General features: G+C 39.5%; 2 protein-coding genes and 1 non-coding gene across 4 annotated transcripts in view; 1 reads left to right on the top strand and 2 right to left on the bottom strand.

Moving 5' to 3' along the window:
- UMAD1 (UBAP1-MVB12-associated (UMA) domain containing 1) overlaps positions 1 to 8,753 on the bottom strand; it is a 295,880-nt gene extending 287,127 nt beyond the window's left edge. Inside the window, exons 1-2 of the mRNA XM_002686687.6 lie at positions 8,619 to 8,753; positions 8,353 to 8,484 (exon numbers count right to left, since the gene is read on the bottom strand). Coding sequence (XP_002686733.3) covers positions 8,353 to 8,484; positions 8,619 to 8,753 — 267 coding nt within the window. The remainder of the gene's footprint in view (positions 1 to 8,352; positions 8,485 to 8,618) is intronic.
- RPA3 (replication protein A3) lies at positions 8,732 to 11,945 on the top strand. Of its 2 annotated transcripts, none has more exons than XM_005205185.4 (4): positions 8,732 to 8,850; positions 10,004 to 10,054; positions 10,863 to 10,971; positions 11,563 to 11,945. In XM_005205185.4, the coding sequence occupies exons 1-4, from the start codon at positions 8,752 to 8,754 to the stop codon at positions 11,643 to 11,645; spliced, it is 342 nt and encodes a 113-aa protein (XP_005205242.1). In that variant the 5' UTR covers positions 8,732 to 8,751; the 3' UTR covers positions 11,646 to 11,945.
- Positions 11,946 to 13,336: 1,391 nt separating this feature from the next.
- TRNAC-GCA (transfer RNA cysteine (anticodon GCA)) lies at positions 13,337 to 13,408 on the bottom strand. The gene has a single exon. It is a non-coding gene; the product is annotated as a tRNA-Cys (tRNA).
- Positions 13,409 to 22,811: the final 9,403 nt, after the last annotated feature.

Raw genomic sequence — 22,811 nt, 5'->3', positions numbered from 1 at the left:
GTGCATGGAGTCGCAAAAGCTGGACATGACTTAGCGACTAAACCACCACTGCCACCACAGGGAACAAGGACAAAGTCTGGGAGCCAACAACCTTGGAAGGAGGAAACACAAATCTCTCTCTCTGGAGGACAACACCTTCAAACTAAACCTCAAAAAAGTCAACAAAAAAGTTCCAAGAAACATGAATTCATAATAAAAAAAATACTGTACAAATAAAGATACAAGCCACAGTAAGGAAGACTCAAACAGAATCAAAAACCTCTACAGAATCAGACCCATAAAGACTGTGCGTATCAAAACCAGGCTCTAAACAGACTCACCTTACACTCTGTGAAATATGAAGAAATAAAGGGAGACCTGAAACTATGACAAAAGAGCATCAAATAACAACTAAGATGTGTATAAAGAACCAAACAGAACTTCCAGAAAAAAACTAGTATTGAAATTATAGCAGATGAGTCACAACTGCATAAAGAATTAGTAAACTGGAAGATCTAAAAAAATTATCCAGAATTCAGCACAAAGAATCAAAACCACTGAATCATAAATCAAAGGTAAAAAGCACACCCTTACTTCTTACTTCTAACTGGAATTCCAGAAGGAGTTAGAGAATAGGAGAGAAACAATATTCAAAAATATAATGGTTGAAAATGTCCCAGTGCTGATCAAGACAAGATTATCAGATTCACAAAGCACAACATATTCACCACAAAACTAAAACAACTCTTTTCCGTACACATTACAAACAAACTGAAGATCAAGCAGATACAGACATGAAAGCTTATAACAAAATCACAATTTAAATGAAAAGCAAATTAAGAGTAAAATAGTACCAGAGTAGCCTTAAGAGATGGAGAAGGCAATGGCACCCCACTCCAGTACTCTTGCCTGGCAAGTCCCATGGACGGAGGAGCCTGGTGCGCTGCAGTCCATGGGGTCGCTAAGAGTCAGACACGACTGAGTGACTTCACTTTCACTTTTCACTTTCATGCACTGGAGAAGGAAATGGCAACCCACTCCAGTGTTCTTGCCTGGAGAATCCCAGGGGCGGAGGAGCCTGGTGGGCTGCCGTCTATGGGGTCGCAGAGAGTCGGACACGACTGAAGCGACTTAGCAGCAGCAGCAGCCTTAAGAGAAATTAATTGTCCACTTAGAATTCTATATAGATAATAAGCCTGCCTTTTGAAAACAAAGATGAAATCAACATATTCAGAGAAACACAAACTGTTGTACATACTACCAATGATTCCCATTGAAGAAACTTACAAAGAAGGTACCTCAGAAAAAGGCAGGGGGAAACAACAGAAAAAGAGGTGAGATGTAAAAATAAAAAGTAAAGACAGATTCTTTGTCTTAAAAACTAAAAAGAAAATGATACATATGAACAATTCCAAACAAATATTAACTGCATAAGATAATGTGTTCATGCTTAGTTGTTCAGTCGTGTCTGACTCTTTGTGACCCCATAGACTGTAGCCCACCAGGCTCCTCTGTCCATGGGATTTCCCAGGCAAGAATACTGGAGTGGGTTGCCATTTCCTTCTCCAGGGGATCTTTTCAACACAGGGACTGAACCTGCATCTCTTGCACTGCAGGCAGATTCTTTACCATTAAGCAACCATATAATAACACCTAATCAAAGTAGAATTAAAACTGTAGACAACAGCATACAATTGAAAAAAGGGCCGTGGAGTTACAGGTTCTCATCTTGACACAGAGAAAAGTAACTTTAGGCTTTAATGTGCTCATTAAAGGGTGATCACAAACAAAGTTTTTTTTAAAGAATATATAACAGAATATATAATACAGAAGAATAAAACAGAATTACAGAAAAAATTTAAAAAGTCAAATCTAAAGAAGAGAGGAGAAAACAACAACAAAAAGCAGAACACACAAGAAGTGCAAAATGACTGCCAAAGTGAATCCAAAAACATCAGTGACAACAATCAATGCAAATGGACAAAAGGTATAAAAACTAAACCTCAAGCTATATGCACTATTTACAAAAGATACACGTAAAACAAGAGAGCACGGAAAAGTTGAAAGTTATCAGGCCAACACTGACACAATACCACAAGGTCACAGAGCATAAATTTATCAAACAAGGTATATGGGAAAAACCAAAACAAACAAAGTGGCAAAGAACCTGCGATCCACCAAACACTAGTGTTCTCAGAAAAAAAGAATCCAGCTTCCACACAACCTTTCTGCTGCTGCTAAGTCGCTTCAGTCGTGTCCGACTCTGTGCGACCCCATAGACAGCAGCCACCAGGCCCCCCTTTCCCTGGGATTCTCCAGGCAAGAACACTGGAGTGGGTTGCCATTTCCTTCTCCAATGCATGAAAGTGAAAAGTCAAAGTGAAGTCGCTCAGTCATGCCCAACTGTATGCGACCCCATAGACGGCAGCCCATCAGGCTCCCCCGTCCCTGGGATTCTCCAGGCAAGAACACTGGAGTAGGTTGCCATTTCCTTCTCCAATGCATGAAAGTGAAGACGCTCAGTCGTGTCTGCAGCCCACCAGGCTCCTCCGTCCATAGGATTTTCCAGGCAAGAGTACTGGAGTGGGCTGCCATTGCCTTCTCCAACATAACCTTTCTAGACTTTGCATTATACTACAAAGCTACAGTAATCAAAACAGCACAAAAACAGACATGTAGATCACTGGAACAGAATAGAGCGCCCAGAAATAAACCCACATCTACAATCAATTCATCTTCAACAAAGGAGGCAAGAATATACCATGAAGAAAAGAGATTCTCTTCAACAAATGGTGTTGGGAAAGTTACATACAAGTCAATGAAATCAGAATAATCCCTCACACCATATACAAAAATAAACTCAAAATGGTTTAAAGACCTTAATATAAGACATGATACCATAAAACTCCTAGAACAGAACATAGGTGAAACATTCTCTTATATAAATTGTACCAATATTTTCTTAGATCAGTTTTCCAAGGCATAAGAAATAAAAGCAAAAATAAACAAATGGGGCCTAATCAAACTTAAGAACTTTTGCACAGCAAAGGAAACCATAAACAAAAATACAACATATGGAATGGGAGAAGATATTCACAAACAATTTGACAAATAAGGAGTCAATATCCAAAATACACAAACAGGTCATAAAACTCATATTGAAAAGACAAATATCTCAATCAATAAATGAACAGAAGACCTAAATATATATTTTTCTAAAGAAGACATACAGATGGCCAAAAGACACATGAAAAGATGCTCAACACAGCTAATGTTTAGATAAATGCAATTCAAAACCGTAAGGAGGTATCACCTCACACCAGTCAGAATGGCCGTCATCAAAAAATCTACAGAAAACTAAAATGCTGGGGAGGGTGTGGAGAACACAGTTGCTGGAACGTAAACTGGTGCAGCCACTATGAAAAACAGTACAGAGGGTCCTTAAAAACCAAATTAAAATTACCATATGACCCAGCGATCCCACTCCTGAGCATATATCCAGAAAAGATGAAAACTTTAATTTGAAAAGATACATGCCCAGCAATGATCACAGCACCACTATTTACCATAGGAAAGGCATGGAAACAACCCTAGGGCCCATCAACAGATGACCGGCTTACAAAGAGGTGGTGTGCGTATGCACATGTACACACAGTCGACTATTACTCGGTCACGAAAAAAGAACGAAACATTGCCACTAGAAGCAACAGAGATGGACCTAAAGAACATTACACTCAGCGAAGTCAGACAGAGAAAGACAAATACTATTTGACATCACTCACGTGCAATCTAAAAAATAATCCAAAATTATATATACAAAACAGAAACAGACTCACAGGCATAGAAAATGAACTTATGGTTAACAAAGGGGAGAAGGGAGTGAGTCCGGATAAATTAGAAATATGGGATTAACAGACGCAACAGAGATTTACTGTACAGCACAGGGAACTATGGGCTTCTCTGGTGGTTCAGACAGTAGAGAATTCGCCCGCAGTGCAGGAGACCTGGGTTTGATCCCTGGGTTGGGAAGATCCCCTGGAAGAGGGCATGGCAACCCACTCCAGTATTCTTGCCTGGAGAAGCCCGACGGACAGAGGAGCCTGGCAGGCTACTATCCATGGGGTTGCAAAGAGTCGGACACAACTGAGTGACTAAGCACACACACGCACAGAGGGAACTGTATTTAATATCTTGCAATAACTTACAACGGAAAAGAGTCTGAAAAGAATGTAAAACCGAGTCACTTTGTACATCTGAAACTAACAATACTGCAAATCAAGTATACAACTACAATTTGAAAAAAATAAAAAGAATCCAACCTCCACACATTTGGGAAATTCTGTCCGAATGGAAGCCTACTGGTTAATGAAGCACACTGTTAGGGAGGAACTGCTGGAATTCACAGGCTGGCATCAACTTATTGACCAGAGACATTAATATGTCTTTTGTTACCTGAATATTATTGACTGGAGATGTTTCAATATTTACTTACATAAATTGCCAGCCACAGACATTAGTTTCTACAAAATCCCCTTGTCAGTAATGTGCTATCAACCTGCTCCCTCTTTGAGCTAAGACTTACCAGGTCAGCACTCCAATAAGCCACCAAAGAGATGAGGAAATGAACGCTAAAGCTCAAAAGTCTTGCCTCCCTTAGGTGAAGTATAGGACAGAAAAATAGACAACAAAGAAAATTTAACCAAAAGAAAGCCGGTGTATCAACAGTATTAGCAACAAAATTAACTTTAAGGCAAAAAGCATGATTGGAAATAGTCACTACTTCACTGCACCATTTTCCTTCATAATCTTCATCTGTGTGTACTGAAAAGCACATCTTCAAAAATATATAACACAAGTTGTCAGAAGTTCAAGCAGAAATTGCCAATGCTACCATCTGCAATTATCTCTATAATTGAGACATTAATCAAACAAAAGTAGAAACAGCTGAACACTGCAATTAACAAGCTTGATCCAGTAACTGGAAAACACAAATTTTTCCCAAGAATACATGAATCATTTGCAAAAAGCTGTCCATATACTTCATAAGTCTTAAAGCAAGCCTCATACTTTCACAGTATCAGACCATACCATTTGAGGATAATGCAATTTACACTATAAATTAAGAACAAAACGACCTTAATAAGTAAAACTTTTATGTGTGTGTTCAGCTGTTCAGTTGTGTCGAACTCTTTGAGACCCTATGGCCTGTAGCCCACCAGGCTCCTCTGTCCATGGGATTCTTCAGGCACGCATACTGGAGTGGGCTGCCATTTCCTCCTTCAGGGAACCTTCCCCACCTAGGGATAGAATTGAAGTCTCCCTCATTGGAAGCAGATTCTTTACCACTGAGCCACCAAGGAAGCCCAAAATCTATATATTTGGAAACAAAAACAGCCCTTGAATCAGAGAGTATGTAAGACACTAGAAAATACTTAGAACTTATTGAAATCTACTTAGGAACATTTGTGGGCTATGCCCAAGGCAGCAGGTACAGTTAATTATGGGTATCCCTGGTGACTCAATGATAAAGAATCCACGTTAAGATAACGTGGGTTAGATCCCTGGGTCAGAAGATTCCCTGGAGGGGAAATGGCAACCCACTCCAGGATTCTTGCCTAGAAAACCCCATAGACAGAGAAGCCTGGTGGGCTATAGCCCATGGGATCACAAAAGAGTCAGACATAAGAACTAAGCAACAATAGAAGATAACTATACCAAACCTAGAATGTTTTACAGGTGAGTTCTGCCTAACATCAAAAAACAGGTGTCTCCAGTTTTGCATAAAACCCTAGAGAATACAGAAAACATTCCACAACTTATTTCATGAGACTGCTGCTGCTGCTGCTGCTAAGTCACTTCAGTTGTGTCCGACTCTGTGCAACCCCACAGACGGCAGCCCACCAGGCTCCCCGTCCCTGGAATTCTCCAGGCCAAGAATACTGGATCGGGTAGCCATTTCCTTCTCCAATGCATGAAAGTGAAAAGTGAAAGTGAAATCGCTCAGTCGTGCCTGACTCTTAGCAACCCCATGGACTGCAGCCTACCTGGCTCCTCCGTCCACGGGATTTTCCAGGCAAGAGTACTGAAGTGGGTTGCCATTGCCTTCTCCATTTCATGAGACTACTGTAATGCTAATATTAAATAATACCAAAATCTCGCAAAGACTACACGAGAAAGAAAAACTACACGCCAATCTCATTCATGAACATGAATACAAAAATCATTTTAAACAAAACAATAGCAAATCAAACCCAAGAATACAGAATAAAAGATAATGTATCATAACCAAGTTGTATTTCTTCCAGGAATGAGAATGTTATTCAACATTGAAAATATATTCAATCATCTCAATGCAAAAAAATTCATTTGATCAAATTTCATAACCACTCAATTAAAGCTTTTATCAAACTAGGAATAGAAGGAAAAGTCCCTAACCTAGTAAGTAGAAAGTCAAGTTGTGAAGGACTTCCAGGAAGGCTCTTTAAAGGGAGCTGAGTTCATGAAGATAGACCCTTTGTGCGTCCACTTCTTGGGATTTGGAATGGGGACTATGTGGCTGATTTCCCAACATCTACTCTGGCCTATGAGGTGATGTGGATCAACTGGAATTCTCCTACACTCCTGACAGGAGGATAAATTGGTACCACACTGTTTAGAAACAGCTACATATATGATAAAACTACATAGAAAAAAGGGTGCTTAACACAAATTTCAAGATAGTGTTTATTTCTAGCTGGGTGAGAGAAGGACTTCAACTGAGGAAATGACAACCCCTAACTGGTAAAGTTCCATTTCTTTAGCTAAATGAGAGGTCCAACTGGGTTCATTTCATTTCTCTGGAAACTATACATATCAGTTGGATATACTCGTCTCTGTGCATGAGACATTACACAATAAATTTTAAGTGAACAAAAAAATATCCAAGAAGCTATTTGAAAATATCTTCTTGCTCATCTCCATATTTAAAAAAAAAATGCTCTTGGTAGGTAAAAGTGGTTTTTTTCATTGCTATAAAAGTGCTATTGAGATCTGGCACTTTAGGGGCTGCTCTTTAAAAAAAAAAAAAAAATTGCTATTAAAGACATTCATGTGTACTCCTCCCTGTATAACGCAATCAACTTGGTTTCCAAACATCACTGAAGTGCAAAAGATGTGAAAGCTTTGCACAGACTCTACTGACTTGCAACCACTTTCTTATATACCCACTGACATGCACCCTATTTCTGCTAATGAAATCCTTTAAACTTGTCTTAGTAACAGCAACATTAAAAGGTAAGAATATGTACATAAATACTAAGTTGCTAAATAGAGAGGCGAACTATCCTTTAATTAAGATATCAGATTTCCATCTTAAAAGTGCTGAGTGGCATCTCAAACAGGATCTTCTTAGCTTAAGGCAACTGTGGGACTAAACCCGAGACCCTAGATAGGGATCCTAATGGTTTTAGGCTAATTCATGGATTCGGTTTCCTAAAAAATAATAACATCCCAATTAAAAAAAAAACAAAAAACACTTCTCCAACTTCTGGAGCATCCTTGGCAGGTATTTTTATGAGCACTCATTCTGGAATATCCCTAGCAAGGCAGGTACCAAATCCCGTAGGATAAAGGCCCGAAAATCAACAGCGATATAAGCCAACAACAGATTCAAGAATCCACCCCCCGCTCCAAATCTCCTGCAAACAGGTTGTCTTTCACATGCGATCTCCCCTCCAGAATCCCGAGGTGTGAAAAGCAATAGGGAAAATTACTGGGAATTCAGAAGAGAGAGTCCGTGAATTATATGGACAAAACTTAAATCAGCTGGGACTTTGCAATGAACGTTACCTAACCTCATTCTGCGGAGAGGGAAATCGTGTCTCGGGAAGAAGCGCACCTGCTAAGGATCTAAGAGTCATTTGAATCCATCTCCTCTCTCAGTCCAGTGACCGTTCCCTCACCCACTCCCAAACGCTTCAATTCGCTCCTGACACGGAGGTGACGTGAGAAAACCCGCACCTCCAGTGGGGCCAGAATGTCGGGACCAGAAAGGGTCGCGGCCCCTCCTCTCACAGGTGGTGAAACTGACGTTGGAAAGTGACGCAGCTAGGGCAGAAAATCAACGACCCTCGGCCACCGAGCTGCAGGAGCTTCCCGAAGGCGATGAAGATCACTGGGGACCCCACTTCCTAGCTCTAGGAGAGAGAGGGTCAAAATGAGACCAGCTCCCTAGATTTCAGCATGAACTCCGAGTTCCCTTGCAGGAGAACTGGGGAAACACAGACAGCTAGTGGCGCAGCTCCGAAACAGGCACCGATTCCCGCCTCTCCCGCAAACGTCCGTGGGGAGAAATGGCAACCGGGAGGATGCGGCGACTCCCGCGAGAAGAGATACCTTATGCTCGCGCCGCAGTCCCCCGTCGTACCGGCACCGGAGCCCGCCACCTTGCTTCCGGGGTTCAGCCGCAGCAAGGACCGAGGTCTCAGAAGGAGGGAGCCTCAGCCCCGCCCCATCCAAGCCCTGCCCCTACGCGCGCCTCGCAGAGGACCGGGTAACTTCCGGGACGCCGCGCGTCACTAAGCAGCCGGTCCCCACTTCCGGACGCATCCTTGCCTTCCACGCTGTCCCGGACTGCGCGAGTGCTATGGAGATATCGGCACGTTTGATTGGCGGAGAGAGAATGCTGGTCTCCGCCGATTGGATCCGGGGGAATCCGCCCCGTAGACGTCAGCTGGGAGCACAGTCTCAGTGGTCGGCTTGTTTCCCGCCGGCTGCCTGCCTTGCGTTGCAATCATGGTGGACGTGATGGAGTCGCCCAAGGCGCGCATCAACGCCAGCATGCTAGCTCAGTTCATCGACCAGCCGGTCTGCTTCGTAGGGAGGCTGGAGAAGGTGCGCGCGCTCACCGCCCTGGGCTTTTTGGGTGGAGGGGCCCCGTGGCCGTCGGGCTGGCGGCCCCAGGGTAGGTAACGGAGGGTGGAAGAGAGAAAGCATCACTGCGCCCCGAATTGCTTTATTTCTCGCAGCGCAACTGTTTGCACACTTTTTGACCACTGCAGCCCAATGTTTAGCTCTTAGCGCACGGAATCGCGAATCTTTCCAACGCGCTCCGTTCTAGTGTCCGGCCCTCGTTTTTTACTTGAAATTATAGACAAAACTCCATCTGTTTTCTATTAGCCGGCCTTGACAGTTAATCCAGTTTTCTTGTTTCCTTCTTTTCTGCTGTTTCCTCTTTTATCAAACCTCGTTTTATCGTTGAAGTCGCTTTTCTGTGAAACATTGCTTGATTGTATTTTACTGATCCAGTGCCAGTTTGTTATCTTACCCAAGTGTTAAGAGCGCAGCCCCTCATCCTACTGGTGAGAAACAAGGCCAAAGGCTCAGATCAGGGAACCGAGAAAAAACTTTTATATGAAAGTTTACTTATTAGTTTATTTCAGTCACATTATCTTCTTGCAATAGGTATATTTGGACTTCACAGTTACGGAAATTGGGTAGGAGTGGCATCTGGTTAAAAAGTGCTTAAGGCCACAGCAAGTAGCAAAGCTGGCATTCAAACCAGATCTGACTGCATTCTTTGCAGCTGTCTCGCGGGAGTAGAACCCAGATGTTCTAATAACCAGTTTCTCTTTACTTCCTCATGTCTAATTTTTTAAAACATACCATCTGTGGGATATATACTGTTTAAATCATGGATGCCAGTAGATCTCACTTTTAGATAATATGAACCCTCCTTAATTTGTTCTTACTTCTAATTTGTTCTTAGATCTAAATCTGGGTTGCCAGATTTAGCAAATAAAACTAACAGGACACATTTGCACTAAAAAGGTAATGGTTTATCTAAAATTCGAATTTAGGCATCGTTTGATCAGGTATAGTAACACAAGACAATGTGAACTAGTTAAACTGCTCAAAAAAATGGCTTTGTGTGCACTAATTAAGTGTGGGTCAATCTGCTCATCTTTTGTCAAACTTCTAGTCTTTTTAAGGGGATTTTAAACAGTTTATATGGACTTTTAAAAAAAATTATGTGTTTCTTTTTCAGATTCATCCCACTGGGAAAATGTTTATTCTTTCAGATGGTGAAGGAAAAAATGTAACTATTGAGTTGATGGAGCCTGTATGTTTAAGTATTAATTCTATGTATATTATAATTAATTCTTCATTTGGTTTGTTGCTGATGTTTCTTATTCTTGGAGTGGACATATAAAGGACCAGCTCATCAAACTTCTCTCAAAGAAAATTTGTGTCCTGCTTTTACATTTCCCTTTACTTTTCTAACCAATGATTTTTGGGGCTCTGTTATTTTTAAATAAATGCTGACAACTCTCATTCCTTATGAAAGACCAGAAAATCACTTAAGAAAAAAATTATTTTTTAAATCACTTTTCCCTTCCTCCGTAGTTTCACATTTTTTAAATTCAATTTTCTATTTTTATTTACATTTATTTTCGGTTGTCACTTGCTTTTACGGTTTATGTTTATGGTACACTTTCTTCGTCTTTTATGAAGACAGATGTGTGTACTGTTTGGTTAATGCATACAGAACTCACTGTACAAATATAGATAATAGAAAGTTCCTTTCAATAAGTCCTTTTAAACAAATTACTCCTTGTGCAAATACTGGACAGTCTCAGTATCTTTAAATGATTTTTGTCTTCAACTTAAACATTTAACTGTAGCTTTAGACCTGAAGCCACTACTAAAGGTTACTGGACTGGTGACATGCTGACAGTGATTAAGTACTCCAACATTTTTAACAAGTTACAATTCCATTTTTGCATTGATAAATCTTAAAATGATTTTGTTACATGAAAGATTAGTAAAATCTAGAACAATTTTCCAAGTTAATTATCAGCTGAAAATGTGATAACACCAAGTTGGTATTCTGTTCTTTGTATTAGCTTGATGAAGAAATCTCTGGAATCGTGGAAGTAGTTGGAAGAGTAACGGCCAAGGCAACCATTATGTGTGCATCTTATGTCCAGTTTAAAGAAGATAATCATCCTTTTGGTAAATAAAACATTCTGTAATTCATGTAATTAGGAGGAAAACAACTTTATTTTTAACTTGCTATGTCTTGGTCTCGAGTTTCAGTCCTGCTACACTTTGAATTTCTGTATCACTTTTTGATCCCAAAGGAAAATGCTAGGACATTTTGGCCTACTTCTAAATAATGCTTTTGTATATAAGAAACACAATGAAGATTAATATTTGTGGAAAGAGAATTTTTTAAAACAAAGTAAACAAAACAAAAATACTGTTAATAGTTTTTTTATTTGATTTTAATATATAAAGGCATCAAATAATGCACAACACCTAAATCACAACCAGGCAAGAATGGTGCCTGTACGATGGGAGTCAAAATGGAAGTTACACTCCATGAATTTTGGAAATCATGGAAGTTCTACTGCATGACTTTTATTTTTTGGAACCATACTTAAATAAGTATGACCCATATCACAGTTTTAGCAAATGGATTGTGAAAATAAGTTCTCTCCTCTAAAAGGGAGAGAAAAAAGAAACAGGTAGAATTCTTTAAATGATAATTGATGTTACAACTTTCCACTGTAGATTAAATGTTTGCTAACCTATTTCTTTCAGATCTTGGACTTTACAATGAGGCTGTGAAGATTACCCATGAGTTCCCTCAGTTTTTTCCTTTGGGAGTCGTGCAGTATGGTTGAACTATTTTGATGATTGCCCGTGAGCTACACTGAAGACAAAGGAGGCCCCTGATATTTGAAGGAGCAATTCCTGTGATTTTTAATATTTAATTTGTTCTCTTCTTAATTTCATTTACCTAACTTTATTAGATATTCCAGTGTGCCATTTTTGACAGAACTGGCTTATTGACAGTTCTCACCTAAGTTCTCATAAAGAATAATTTCTCTGGCATATGGTCAGATTAAATGCAAGAAAAAAAAAACATTTGGTTGAACTTATATTTTCTGCTTTATTAATAAAAACTTTTGTGCTGTTGGTCATATCGTTCTTCTTTCAGTCACCTGTTCAAGCACAAACTTGGAATTTAATACCTGTCAGGTCAGGACTTAACATTTCCCAAATGAAACCCTGGTTAAGAATGTACTGCTACATCATGAACCATGATTACCATGTTAATCACTTCCTTGACACTGTGAAAAAACAATGATATTAAAAGCAAACAGAATCCAACATCTGTAATTTTTGAATACTTGTATTAGGGCCTTCTACAGAATCAGAACCAATAGGATATATGTGGATATGTATATGTAAATGAATTGTTACACAAGTTGGTTTACATGGTTATGGAGGTGGAGAAGTCACCCGATCTGCAATTTAGAGAACCAAGAAAGTCAGTGGTACACAGTGTGAGTCCAAAAGCCTGAGAATAAGGGAAGTGGATGGTGTCACTCGCAGCCCACATTTGAAGACCTGAGAACAGGGAGGACGCTGCTGTAAGTGCAAGAGTCTAAAGGCCCAAAAACCGGGAGCTCCAGTGTCAGAGGGCAGTTGAAGATGAACATTCCAGCTTAAGGAGAGAGCAAATGTGCCCTTCCTCTGCCTTTTTGTTGTATTTTAACTCTATAAACGGATTGAATGATGCCCACCTACTTCAGTAAGGGCCATCTTTACTCAATCTACTGATTTAGATGCTAATCTGTTCCAGAAGCACCCTCACAGATATACTCAGAAATAATGTTTTACCAGCTATCTGGGTATCCCTTAGCCCAGTCGTAACTGACACATAAAAAGTAACCATCATAGCATCTCTTTCTCAGGATTTTATTAATAACAACAGTCCAAATCAATTTGAAATTTCTGTATTCTTGTACTTATACCACCAACCCGGGTGACATGTTGCAAGTGTACAACAGTAATTGGTGACCTGTGCAGCCACAGGTTTTATGGCTTGACCCATTTTCTTCAGTGAGGAAATAAATTCTAAATCCATTCAGGTGGTAGATCATGCCAAGAATATTGAAGTTGGTAACATCTTCAATTTCATCCCCAGATATCCTACAAATTACTTAAGCAACGGAGCTACTCATGGTAAAGCATTTTATCACAGTAAGGAAAGACGATTTTGGTCTTCCCAGGCAGCGCCAGTGGTAAAGAATCTGCCAGTGCAGGAGAGGCAGGTTTGATCCCTGGGTCAGGAAGATCCTTTGAGGTCCCTTGGAACAGGAGATGGCATTTGCACTCCAATATTCTTACCAGGAAGATCCCATGGACAAGTGGAGCCTGGCAGGCTATAGTCCATGGGGTTGCAAAGAGTCAGACACAACTGAGCACACATATACTCTGACCCCATGGACTATAGCCTACCAGACTCCTCTGTCCATGGGATTTTCCAGGCAAGAGTACTGTAGTGGGTTGCCATTTCCAGGAGATCTTCCCAACCCAGGGATTGAACCTGGGTCTCCCGCATTGCAGGCAGACGCTTTACCATCTGAGCCACCAGGGAAGTCCCTACATAAAGACAACTGTAATTGAAATTCAGGTGTAGGAGGGACATCAGCCAATCTCAATAACACAGTGTTGTCTTCAATGCCAGAGAAGGGGTCAGCCCGCAATTGTGTTAACCTCGGAAAACACTAAACGTTAAAGGTGTCCTGTTTGAAACCCCTGAACAACTATGTTTAGTAAACTGGACTAAATGACGAGGGTACTTCTGACAAGTGAATCCTTTATACTGATTTATGGTGCCATTTCTCTAGCCCCTGTGTTACCTATGAACTTTGGCTTGAAAGAGTGTCGTTTGAACAGATGCAGCTCCCCTGCCGTGTGTTGCCTGACATTTAGTAATAATTTTTTAGATATGATTCACCATTTCAAGTGTACAGTTCAGTGGCTTTTAGTACACAGAGTGGTACATCCATGACTACAGTCAATTTTAGAACGTTTTCATCATGACTTACCTGTCCTGGCCCAATCTCTACACCACCACCTTGCCCTTAAGAAGGAACCAGTCGACTTTTCTGTCTCTGTAGATTTACCCGTCTGGGATATTTCATATAAATGAAATCATATATGACCTTTTGTCACTGACTTATTTACCATAATGTTTTCAAGGTTCATCTGTGCTTCATCCCTTTTTATGGACAAAAAATACTCCACTGTATGGATATACCATATTTTTTTCATCCATTCATCAGCTGCTCTACATTTGGATGTTTTCCACCATTTAGCTGTAATGAACTATGAATATTCATGTATGAACATTAATAACCTCATTCATGAACTATGAACATTAATTTCAGTATACACCTGTGTTTTTATTTCTCTTTGTATACTTACGAGAGGAATTGCTGTATCAAATGGTAAGTATGTTTAACTTTCTTAGGAACTGCCAGACTATTCCAAAGTGGCTATACCATTTTACATTCCCAGCATCAGTGTTTGAGGATTCCGATTTCTCCACATCCTCAACACTTAATATCTTCTTGTTCAGAGTTATCCTAATGGGTGTGAACTGATCTTGACTTGTCTTGTTTCTTTCAAAGCTACCATAAGCCACTCTGTTGGCCAGAAAAGCTTGAATGCCTCTCCTCCTTTTCACTGTCACTGCCACTGTAAGTTCAGATAGCTGTCATTTCTCACTTTGAGCTATCCCAACAGCCCTAAATATATGACTGGCCTTACTGCTTTGAGTTGCATTAGACATCAATTATCGGAGAAGGCAATGGCACCCCACTCCAGTACTCTTGCCTGGAAAATCCCATGGACAAAAAAAAAGGAAAATCCCATGGACGGAGGAGCCTGGTGGGCTGCAGTCCACGGGGTTGCGAAGAGTCGGACACGACTGAGCGACTTCACTTTGACTTTTCACTTTCATGCATTGGAGAAGGAAATGGCAAGCCACTCCAGTGTTCTTGCCTGGAGAATCCCAGGGACGGGGGGGCCTGGTGGGCTGCCATCTATGGGGTCACACAGAGTCGGACATGACTGAAGTGACTTAGCTAGCAGCAGACATCAATTATAATCAACATACTACAAAGTTTAAAAACCAGATAAGTGTGAAAAGGGGAAAACTTCCTGGGAAGCTTAACAGGGGAGAAACCTGGCCAATATGACTTTAACGAAGTGAACAAGGTTAACATCACCAGTGATGACATGTGGATAACCATGTGCCCATGAATAATGGGGTAAGAAAGGCAATTCACCTTTGTGCTATTTTTTCAAAAATGGGTTATGCCAGTCTGACCATGAGTGAATATCAAACATACTCAAATTGAAGGACATTCTACAGACTGATCGGTTCCCCTCAAAACTGTCAAAGTAATGAGGAAGGAATGTCACAGAGCACGAAGGAGACATGACTAAATGCGATGTGGGATCACAGACTGACTCCTGGAACAGACGCATGTTGATGGGCAAACGGGTGAAATCTGAATAAAACCTGGAGCAAAAGTGATGGGCCAGTACTGGTTTCTTAGTTTTGACGAATGTACCAGGAAACTATAAGGTAACATAAAAGGAGACTCCCGGGGTGAGGGGAGGAACTCTTTCTTTGTAACTTTTCTATAAATCTAAACTTACTCCAAAATAAAAAATGCACTTAATACAAAATCAACAACTTCCAGAGGCTCCCCAGTTACTAGTCAAGTCCACAGCTCTAATTAGTCGTCCAGACCTTCCCACATCTCACCTCAGACTCAAATCCTGCTCTCCCCTGAAGCAAACCCCCAGCACTGCTCTGCTGTTGCCAGAACACACTAGACCCTTTAAGATCCAGATGTTGTTGAGTTCGCTCTTGGCTCTGATTGGGATGTCTGTTCCTATGCCCAAAGGAAAACATTCTCTAAGCTTTCCCAAACATGAGCAAGCAGAGTTAGTTACATTATGTTATAGTCCTCTCATCACACTTAACTTGCTCATAACCTTTTCTTTTTTGGATTAAGAAATTATATATAAATATGTAGTTTTATTATATTTGTAACACTATAAAAATCAGAAAGTAAATTTCCCACTGTCTCCCCAAAGATGCTGCTACTATGGATTGGTGGGCTGCTTTCCAGAATTTCCTCTACATAAACTATCTATAGGACCTCAATATCCTGCCCTACAACATGCATTTTTCCTTTAATAAGTCTTGGAAATTGAGATATTGAGCTATCTCATCCTTTTTAATGGATGAAAAATACCCATGTGCCAAGTGTTTCTTAATTTAGTAAGTCAGTCCTTTACTAGTTGCAGAATCAGATACAACTGAGCAACAAACACACACATTCTACTAGCCTTCCCCACCAACAGGCTCTTACAGATGAACTTGTAGTTTAAAAACCTGTCTTGTCTGTATTTCCCAATGTCTAACATTTGTTGTTATTCAGTCACTAAGTCCAGAGAAGGCAATGACACCCCACTCCAGTACTCTTGCCTGCAAAATCCCATGGACGGAGGAGCCTGGTAGGCTGCAGTCCATGGGGTCGCTAAGAGTCTGACACGACTGAGCGACTTCACTTTCACTTTTTCACTTTCATGCATTGGAGAAGGAAATGGCAACCCACTCCAGTGTTCTTGCCTGGAGAATCCCAGGGACGATGGAGCCTGGTGGGCCGACGTCTATGGGGTTGCACAGAGTCGGACGAGAGTGAAGTGACTTAGCAGCAGCAGCAGTCACTAAGTCATGTCTGACTCTCTGCGACCACATGGACTACAGGACACCAGGATCCTCTGTCCTCCACTATCACCTGGACTTTGCTCAAATTCATGTCCATTGAGTTGGTGACGCTATCTAGTGTATAAATAAATTAGTCCATGCACCCTGGTTTGAGAAGCCACAAAGCTGAGAAGGGAGGCAATGAAGGCCTGAACCATAATTCAGTGAAGTGACAAGGGACAGCAGGCCAAGAGTTGAGGATATATTATAATGGATTCCACAGGACTCAGTGAGTGATGATGCCAGGAGTCAAACAAGGTAAGAACCCAGGATGAGATCAACAGGTGAGGAGGCAATATTTTCACTTCAATACAAATTTAAGTATTTAACAGGCCCTTGTGTGAAGATGTCCACAAGATATTTGGAAAAGTAGGACCAGACAGAGATTTGAGTTGCAACCTGCCTAATATTTAGAGTTTAAGAAGATCTACCAATGCCTTATCTGCAATTTCAAAATTTCTTGACAGTTCAAAACCCACTTTTCCCAAATTGGGGGCTAAATGCATTTGGCAATAAAACCTGGTAAGAACTGTAGTGAGGCTACTTCGTGGTCTTTATCTGACTTCCTGGAAATATTCCTAAGCTTCACTGCACAAGTATTACCATGTTTGATTAGAGAGTACTGCCGCTCTGGGAAGGATGTTTCATAACATATAGTAAATATACCCTCTCTGACTTTTCTAAAATAAAAAAGCTCTGAATCCTGAAGCACATCTGGCCCCAGCACTTTCAAGTAGGGGAATGTGTTCCTAAATCAGGGACAGCATCCTGAGGAAGAAAACCACAGAATCCGTGACAAAACCTGGGGGAACGTACATTTATGGAACAGCAGTGTGAATCAGGAGAAGGACCCCAATAGTGCCTGACACCTAGTAAGCGCTTGCTAAGTATTTATCCACTTAAGGAATATCATGAACTGCTAGGGAAGAGTTTCAAAGAGAAGTCAATGATGCTGAAAACTCAAAGAACTGAAGATGAGGACTGAGAATAAAAGACTGATATTACTAACATATATCACACATTTCTAAAAAGGACGAGGCTACAAAAATAAAAAGGGAAAACATATCAATAAAAGGAGGTAACAACTATAAGAACACTCAACAGGAAATAAAATTAGACTTTAAACTTAGGTCCAAGTGTTCCTGAGAAGCCAGGAAGAGTAGGAAATAGGCCACAGAATTTTGATAACTTAAATTCATCATGACAACCAAACTTTTCCCTAAAAGGAATATCACCCAGAATCTACCATGAGGAATAATGAGCTATAAAAAGGTTGTCGTCAGTCATAATCTTACAGATGTTTTTCAGATGATTTTTTTATTTTCACCTGACAAAGACAAAATTAAAACAACTCTGAAAACATCTCTTCACTGGGTGAGTTAAGCACTTTGAGTGATAAACTAGTATTACTGACTTTAAAGAATTTTGAGTTGTCTTTTAAGGTATTAACTTAATATTCATTTAAGTCACTCAACAATTATTTTAGTCTTGGGCTAATTCCTAGAGATACAAAGTCCTTGCCTTCTGAAATTTCAATCCATGGCAGTTTAGCATAATTTCCAAAGATGTCTCAACTCAGAACTATTTAATATTTAACTGGCCTAAGGTTTTAAAGAAATCTACTATGATTAAGAACAATCAAATTCTGTATTTTCTATTTAGTGAAACTCCAATTTGGTTTCCTCTCTTAATTAATTCACATGGAATTTGATTCTGATCAATTCCATGAAAGAAAGAAAATTAAGAATCCTAGTACCACAGGTTCTCACTCATAAAAAGATGCTAAATCTAGAGTATTTAATAAAGCATATGTTTTGAGTTACTTTCTAATTGTGATGTTGGTTTAAGTTAATCCTCTTATGTTATTTATGACCTCAGTTGACCTACAGTATAGGGTTTTGAGATGGCTAATTAAGACCAGAGGTGTAGGCTATGAACAATTTATGGTGTAATACATTCATCTTGGGGGAAAGGATTAAATTTGTTATTAGCGTGCCATTGTTTCTTCTTTACTTATTACCAAGTGTCAGAAGCAGGTCTTATGTTCTAGTATTTCCTCACGGTTAAGATTTGGACTGAAGCACCCGCCTGCCAATGCAGGAGACATAAGAGACATGGGTTCGATCCCTGAGCCTGGAAGATCTCCTGGAGGAGGGCATCACAACCTACTCCAGTGTTCTTGCCTGGAGATTCCTATGGACAGAGGAGCCTGGTGGGTTATAGCCCACGGGGTCAGGTTGCAAAAAGTCAGACATGACTGAGGCGACAGCACACACGTACGCAGTGCTTTCACATATGAAAAATTATTCTTTAAACCAGATTGTTTCTGTAGGTGGGTGAGTAAAGAACAACAATCCCTGTGGACTCTATATAAAACAGAATTTAAGATGCAAAATTGAGAAGGCTTTGAGCCAGTTCTCAAACTCTTGAGTGCTGTGCTGTGCTTAGTCGCTCAGTCGTATCCAACTCCCTGCGATTCCATGGACTGTAGCCCACCAGGCTCCTCTGTCTATGGGGAGTCTCCAGGCAAGAATACTGGAGTGGGTTGCCATGCCCTCCTCCAGGAAATCTTCCCAATCCAGGGATTGAACCCAGGTCTCCTATATTGTGGGCAGATTCTTTACTGTCTGAGCCACCAGGGAAGCCCAAGTATCATAAGCTGGAAGGAAAATAAGTAAGCAGTGGAAAAAGTTTTGGGAAATGCCACTGATGACACTCTGACTTAAGTAGTCCCCTTTTAAAAAGACTATTCACTTTTCACACAACGTTAAAATATTCCCCAGGAAAATAAGGCAATTATCTTGGCTGGTAAGAAGACTCTCTCACCAGAAAATGTTATATTGAGGCAATAAAATTTATAATTATAAATTTTATAATTATAGGTTTTAAAAAATAGTTTCAGTGAAAGATCTTGGTATCTTGTCACCCTGAATCTTGAGGGATAATCAGTAAGGAGAAATTCTTCTACTGAATAAACGCTAGTTAAAAAGCTAGATAATTTAACATTATTTTTACCTTAGATATTCATTTTGGAAATTAATATTATTTAGATCTTAACATTTATTTTCATTAATTCACTTAATATACAATGATTATTTAAAGCCAAACTGCATTAAATGAATTTAGCATAACTCTATAGAAAATCAAAAATACTATCACGTTTCACTTAAATATTTTAATATTTTTCTTTAGCTTTTGAGGAAGCTTAAGTGTTACGAAAACATTAGACCTGATGAGAAAATACATTTCTTTAAAGAGATTCATCTTTTATGTGATCAGGGTCCTAGTGAGCCAATTGTTCTTTTAATTTGGCTCAGAGATGGTAAGCCTTAGTCAGTCATGTATTTGACCATTTACGAAAGGCAGACAGTGGTCTAGGAGCTGCCTCATCTTGAAATCTCCTCAGAAATTATTAACTGTTTTCCATATGAACATATTATGGATCAAGGGAGGACCTAGGAATTAGAATCAAGGCCTCCAAACCAGGGGAACTTGTTGACTTCTCTTTCTTTTAGAACTCAGTGACCTAGTGGAACTGACCCACTGGGCAATTTCCTTCACTCTCAGTGGTATAATTAAGCCATGAAAACGACTCAAGATGAGATATGATATGTATATATTTTTACCCCACTTGTTTCCAAAAAAAGAATTTAAGACAACTGCAAAGCCTTCTATTCTTTCCCTTTCTCATCATGAACTCATACAATGTGACTTTCCTAAATGTAAATTTCAGTGGAGGTAGAACGGGACAGTCAATTGATTACCATCATTTGTCACAGGAATATTAACCTGCTAAAAATGGCATTAATATCCTACTTTATCCTTTGTAGATAAAACGTTAAAATATCATTTCAAGATGAATAAAATACGCTCTGTGTTGCTTTCTTCCTTCTATTTTATAACATAAACCTATTTGAGGTACAAATGTAAGAACATAGTTTAAGCAAAAAAAAAAAAACAGGGAAAATACAATTGCCGGTACATTTGAACTCAAAAACTATACCTAAGATAGCTTAAACAAAAATAATGTTTCCCTGTTTGATTCTTTCAGCGCTTAAAGAAAAAAACAGACCAAAAAAGGGGTAGACAAGGAAACATTTGTAAACTTCATCTTCAATAATTGGTAAAAGAACCAGTTACATTTACCTCTGTGATTCCTTAATCGAAGGGCTAGAAAGGATTATAAAGCATGGCATGCTTCTAGGTGTGGACTCCTTACAAAGTCTGGAATCCATGACATTTGGCTTCTATAATTTTAAAAACAGAATCTAGAGATAAGTAGTCTGATAAACTGTCTCACTGGAAACGTTAGGAAACTGCAGAGACTTGGGAAAATAAACTCATGCATAGACAACCATTTGCAACAACAGAACACTGCCGAATTTATTTAAAGTACATTTCAGAAATGAATAATTTGGATTCATGCATTTGAACTTTAAAATTTTTTATGAGTTAAAATCATTAAATCAATGACATTTAGAAGCAGTCATGCTGCCTTCTGTGTTCTCTTCAGATTCTAAATTCAGCTACATGTGTCTTGTGATCAGAAGATCTGGTTACAAACAGCAATAATTGTTGCAAAGCAAATTACATGGTGGCACAGGAAAACATTCCCCTTTCCAGTAAAGGAGAAAGTGGCTACCTCACTCACAACCTGCAGGCTATATATAATGCAGATTACAGACTTCAAAACTGATGTATGCTAAAACAGAAAAACTATGTCATGAAAAAGACAAAGACTGCTTTGTTTAGGGAAAAACTTCTAGAGCACTGATGAGAAATACTTAAGTGTTTATGAGCTATGGAAACTTGTTCCTAGGAAACAAATTTATTCATTTCCATTCATAAGCATGCAGGCATGCAAATAAGAGTTTTATTGAATATATTAAACATATTAAAATACACATTGTAAAATAATATTTTATAACAAACACTGTATAACATTTATACAATAGTATTTATTTACAATGTATTACATTAGTATATTGTACATATAACTGTAATAATATGCTACAATTATATATACTATATATAATACTACAACCTGGAAATAGGTAATTTCTACTTAGCTGGACTCAGTACACAGACAAAAATGACTCAGGAAATATTTAAAATCATGAATTGTTAGTCTTAACTCACACATTTGAATAAAAATTGGTCAGAGCATACCAAATTTTGGAGCTAAAAATGGCAAACCAGTGAATGACCAGTTGGTAGTTGATGCCTCCAAAACAAAGCAGAAAAAGTTGCTGAGAAAAAGAGGGTAATTGATAAGCAACTTGTGTCAGGGTAAAGAAGGGTGTGGTCACGCACCCAGCTCCAGCTGGAGCACACCTGAGCCTAATCTGTTCATCTCCTGGTAACTGAGAGTCACTTGTCAATGGTGAATTTTAACATATAAAGGAAGTTTTGCTATTGGTCCACTTGCATAATTCATGTTCCCATGTTTTTTCATATCACAAAACTGTTTCCTCTTACTGTAACCATATTCTGCCCACTTTCCAAAATACAAGTCTCATTTATATCAATCTCTTGTTAGGTAAAACTGTCCTCTACTTAGCAGTACTCAAAGCTGCCTTTTCCAGCTTCTTAAAATACACACAGACCAGAAAAAAGATGAAAACGCACAACACCATCGCCCACAGCCAAACTACTAGAATCTTAATCAGTGTAGGCTGAAAGCAGACGGACTGAGAAAAACCAGGGATGGCTACATTTCATTGTACAACCCGTTTCAGCTGTAAAGAAAATGACGTGCACTTTGATTGGGTAACCAATATAATTTCAAGAAGTTGTCTTAATCCAGAAGTAGATTAAACAGTTGGTCTCATGAAAATCAGAAGAGAGCAAAGACAGGAAACAGTGGGAAAATATAGGGGAATGAAGAGAGTCATATGCTGTAAGACAAAAGCAGCTGAGGGGGAAGTTTAAATTCAGTAATACTGAGAGCTCTCAGGCAGTTATTCCAGGAGTGGATGGAGATGCCAAACTAGAAGTTCTGAGTTTCAGCTGTTTGCTTTGGGTATATCGCTTTACCAAAACTATAAGCTGTCACTTTTTTTCTAGGCCTCTACAGACCCTCATGCTCTGCCATCTGTTTTAGAAATGAAGACATCATCAAGACACCTGAATTACGATGCTCTTATCTCCTCATTCTCACATCTGCTTGCTCAAAAATTAGAAAAGTTTCACTTCACTGTATCTGAGT

This window comes from Bos taurus, chromosome 4 (genome assembly GCF_002263795.3).
Source record: "Bos taurus isolate L1 Dominette 01449 registration number 42190680 breed Hereford chromosome 4, ARS-UCD2.0, whole genome shotgun sequence".
Taxonomy (NCBI): domain Eukaryota; kingdom Metazoa; phylum Chordata; class Mammalia; order Artiodactyla; family Bovidae; genus Bos; species Bos taurus.
The sequence above is the reverse complement of the archived record's forward strand: the minus strand, read 5'-3'. Positions and strand labels throughout refer to the sequence as shown.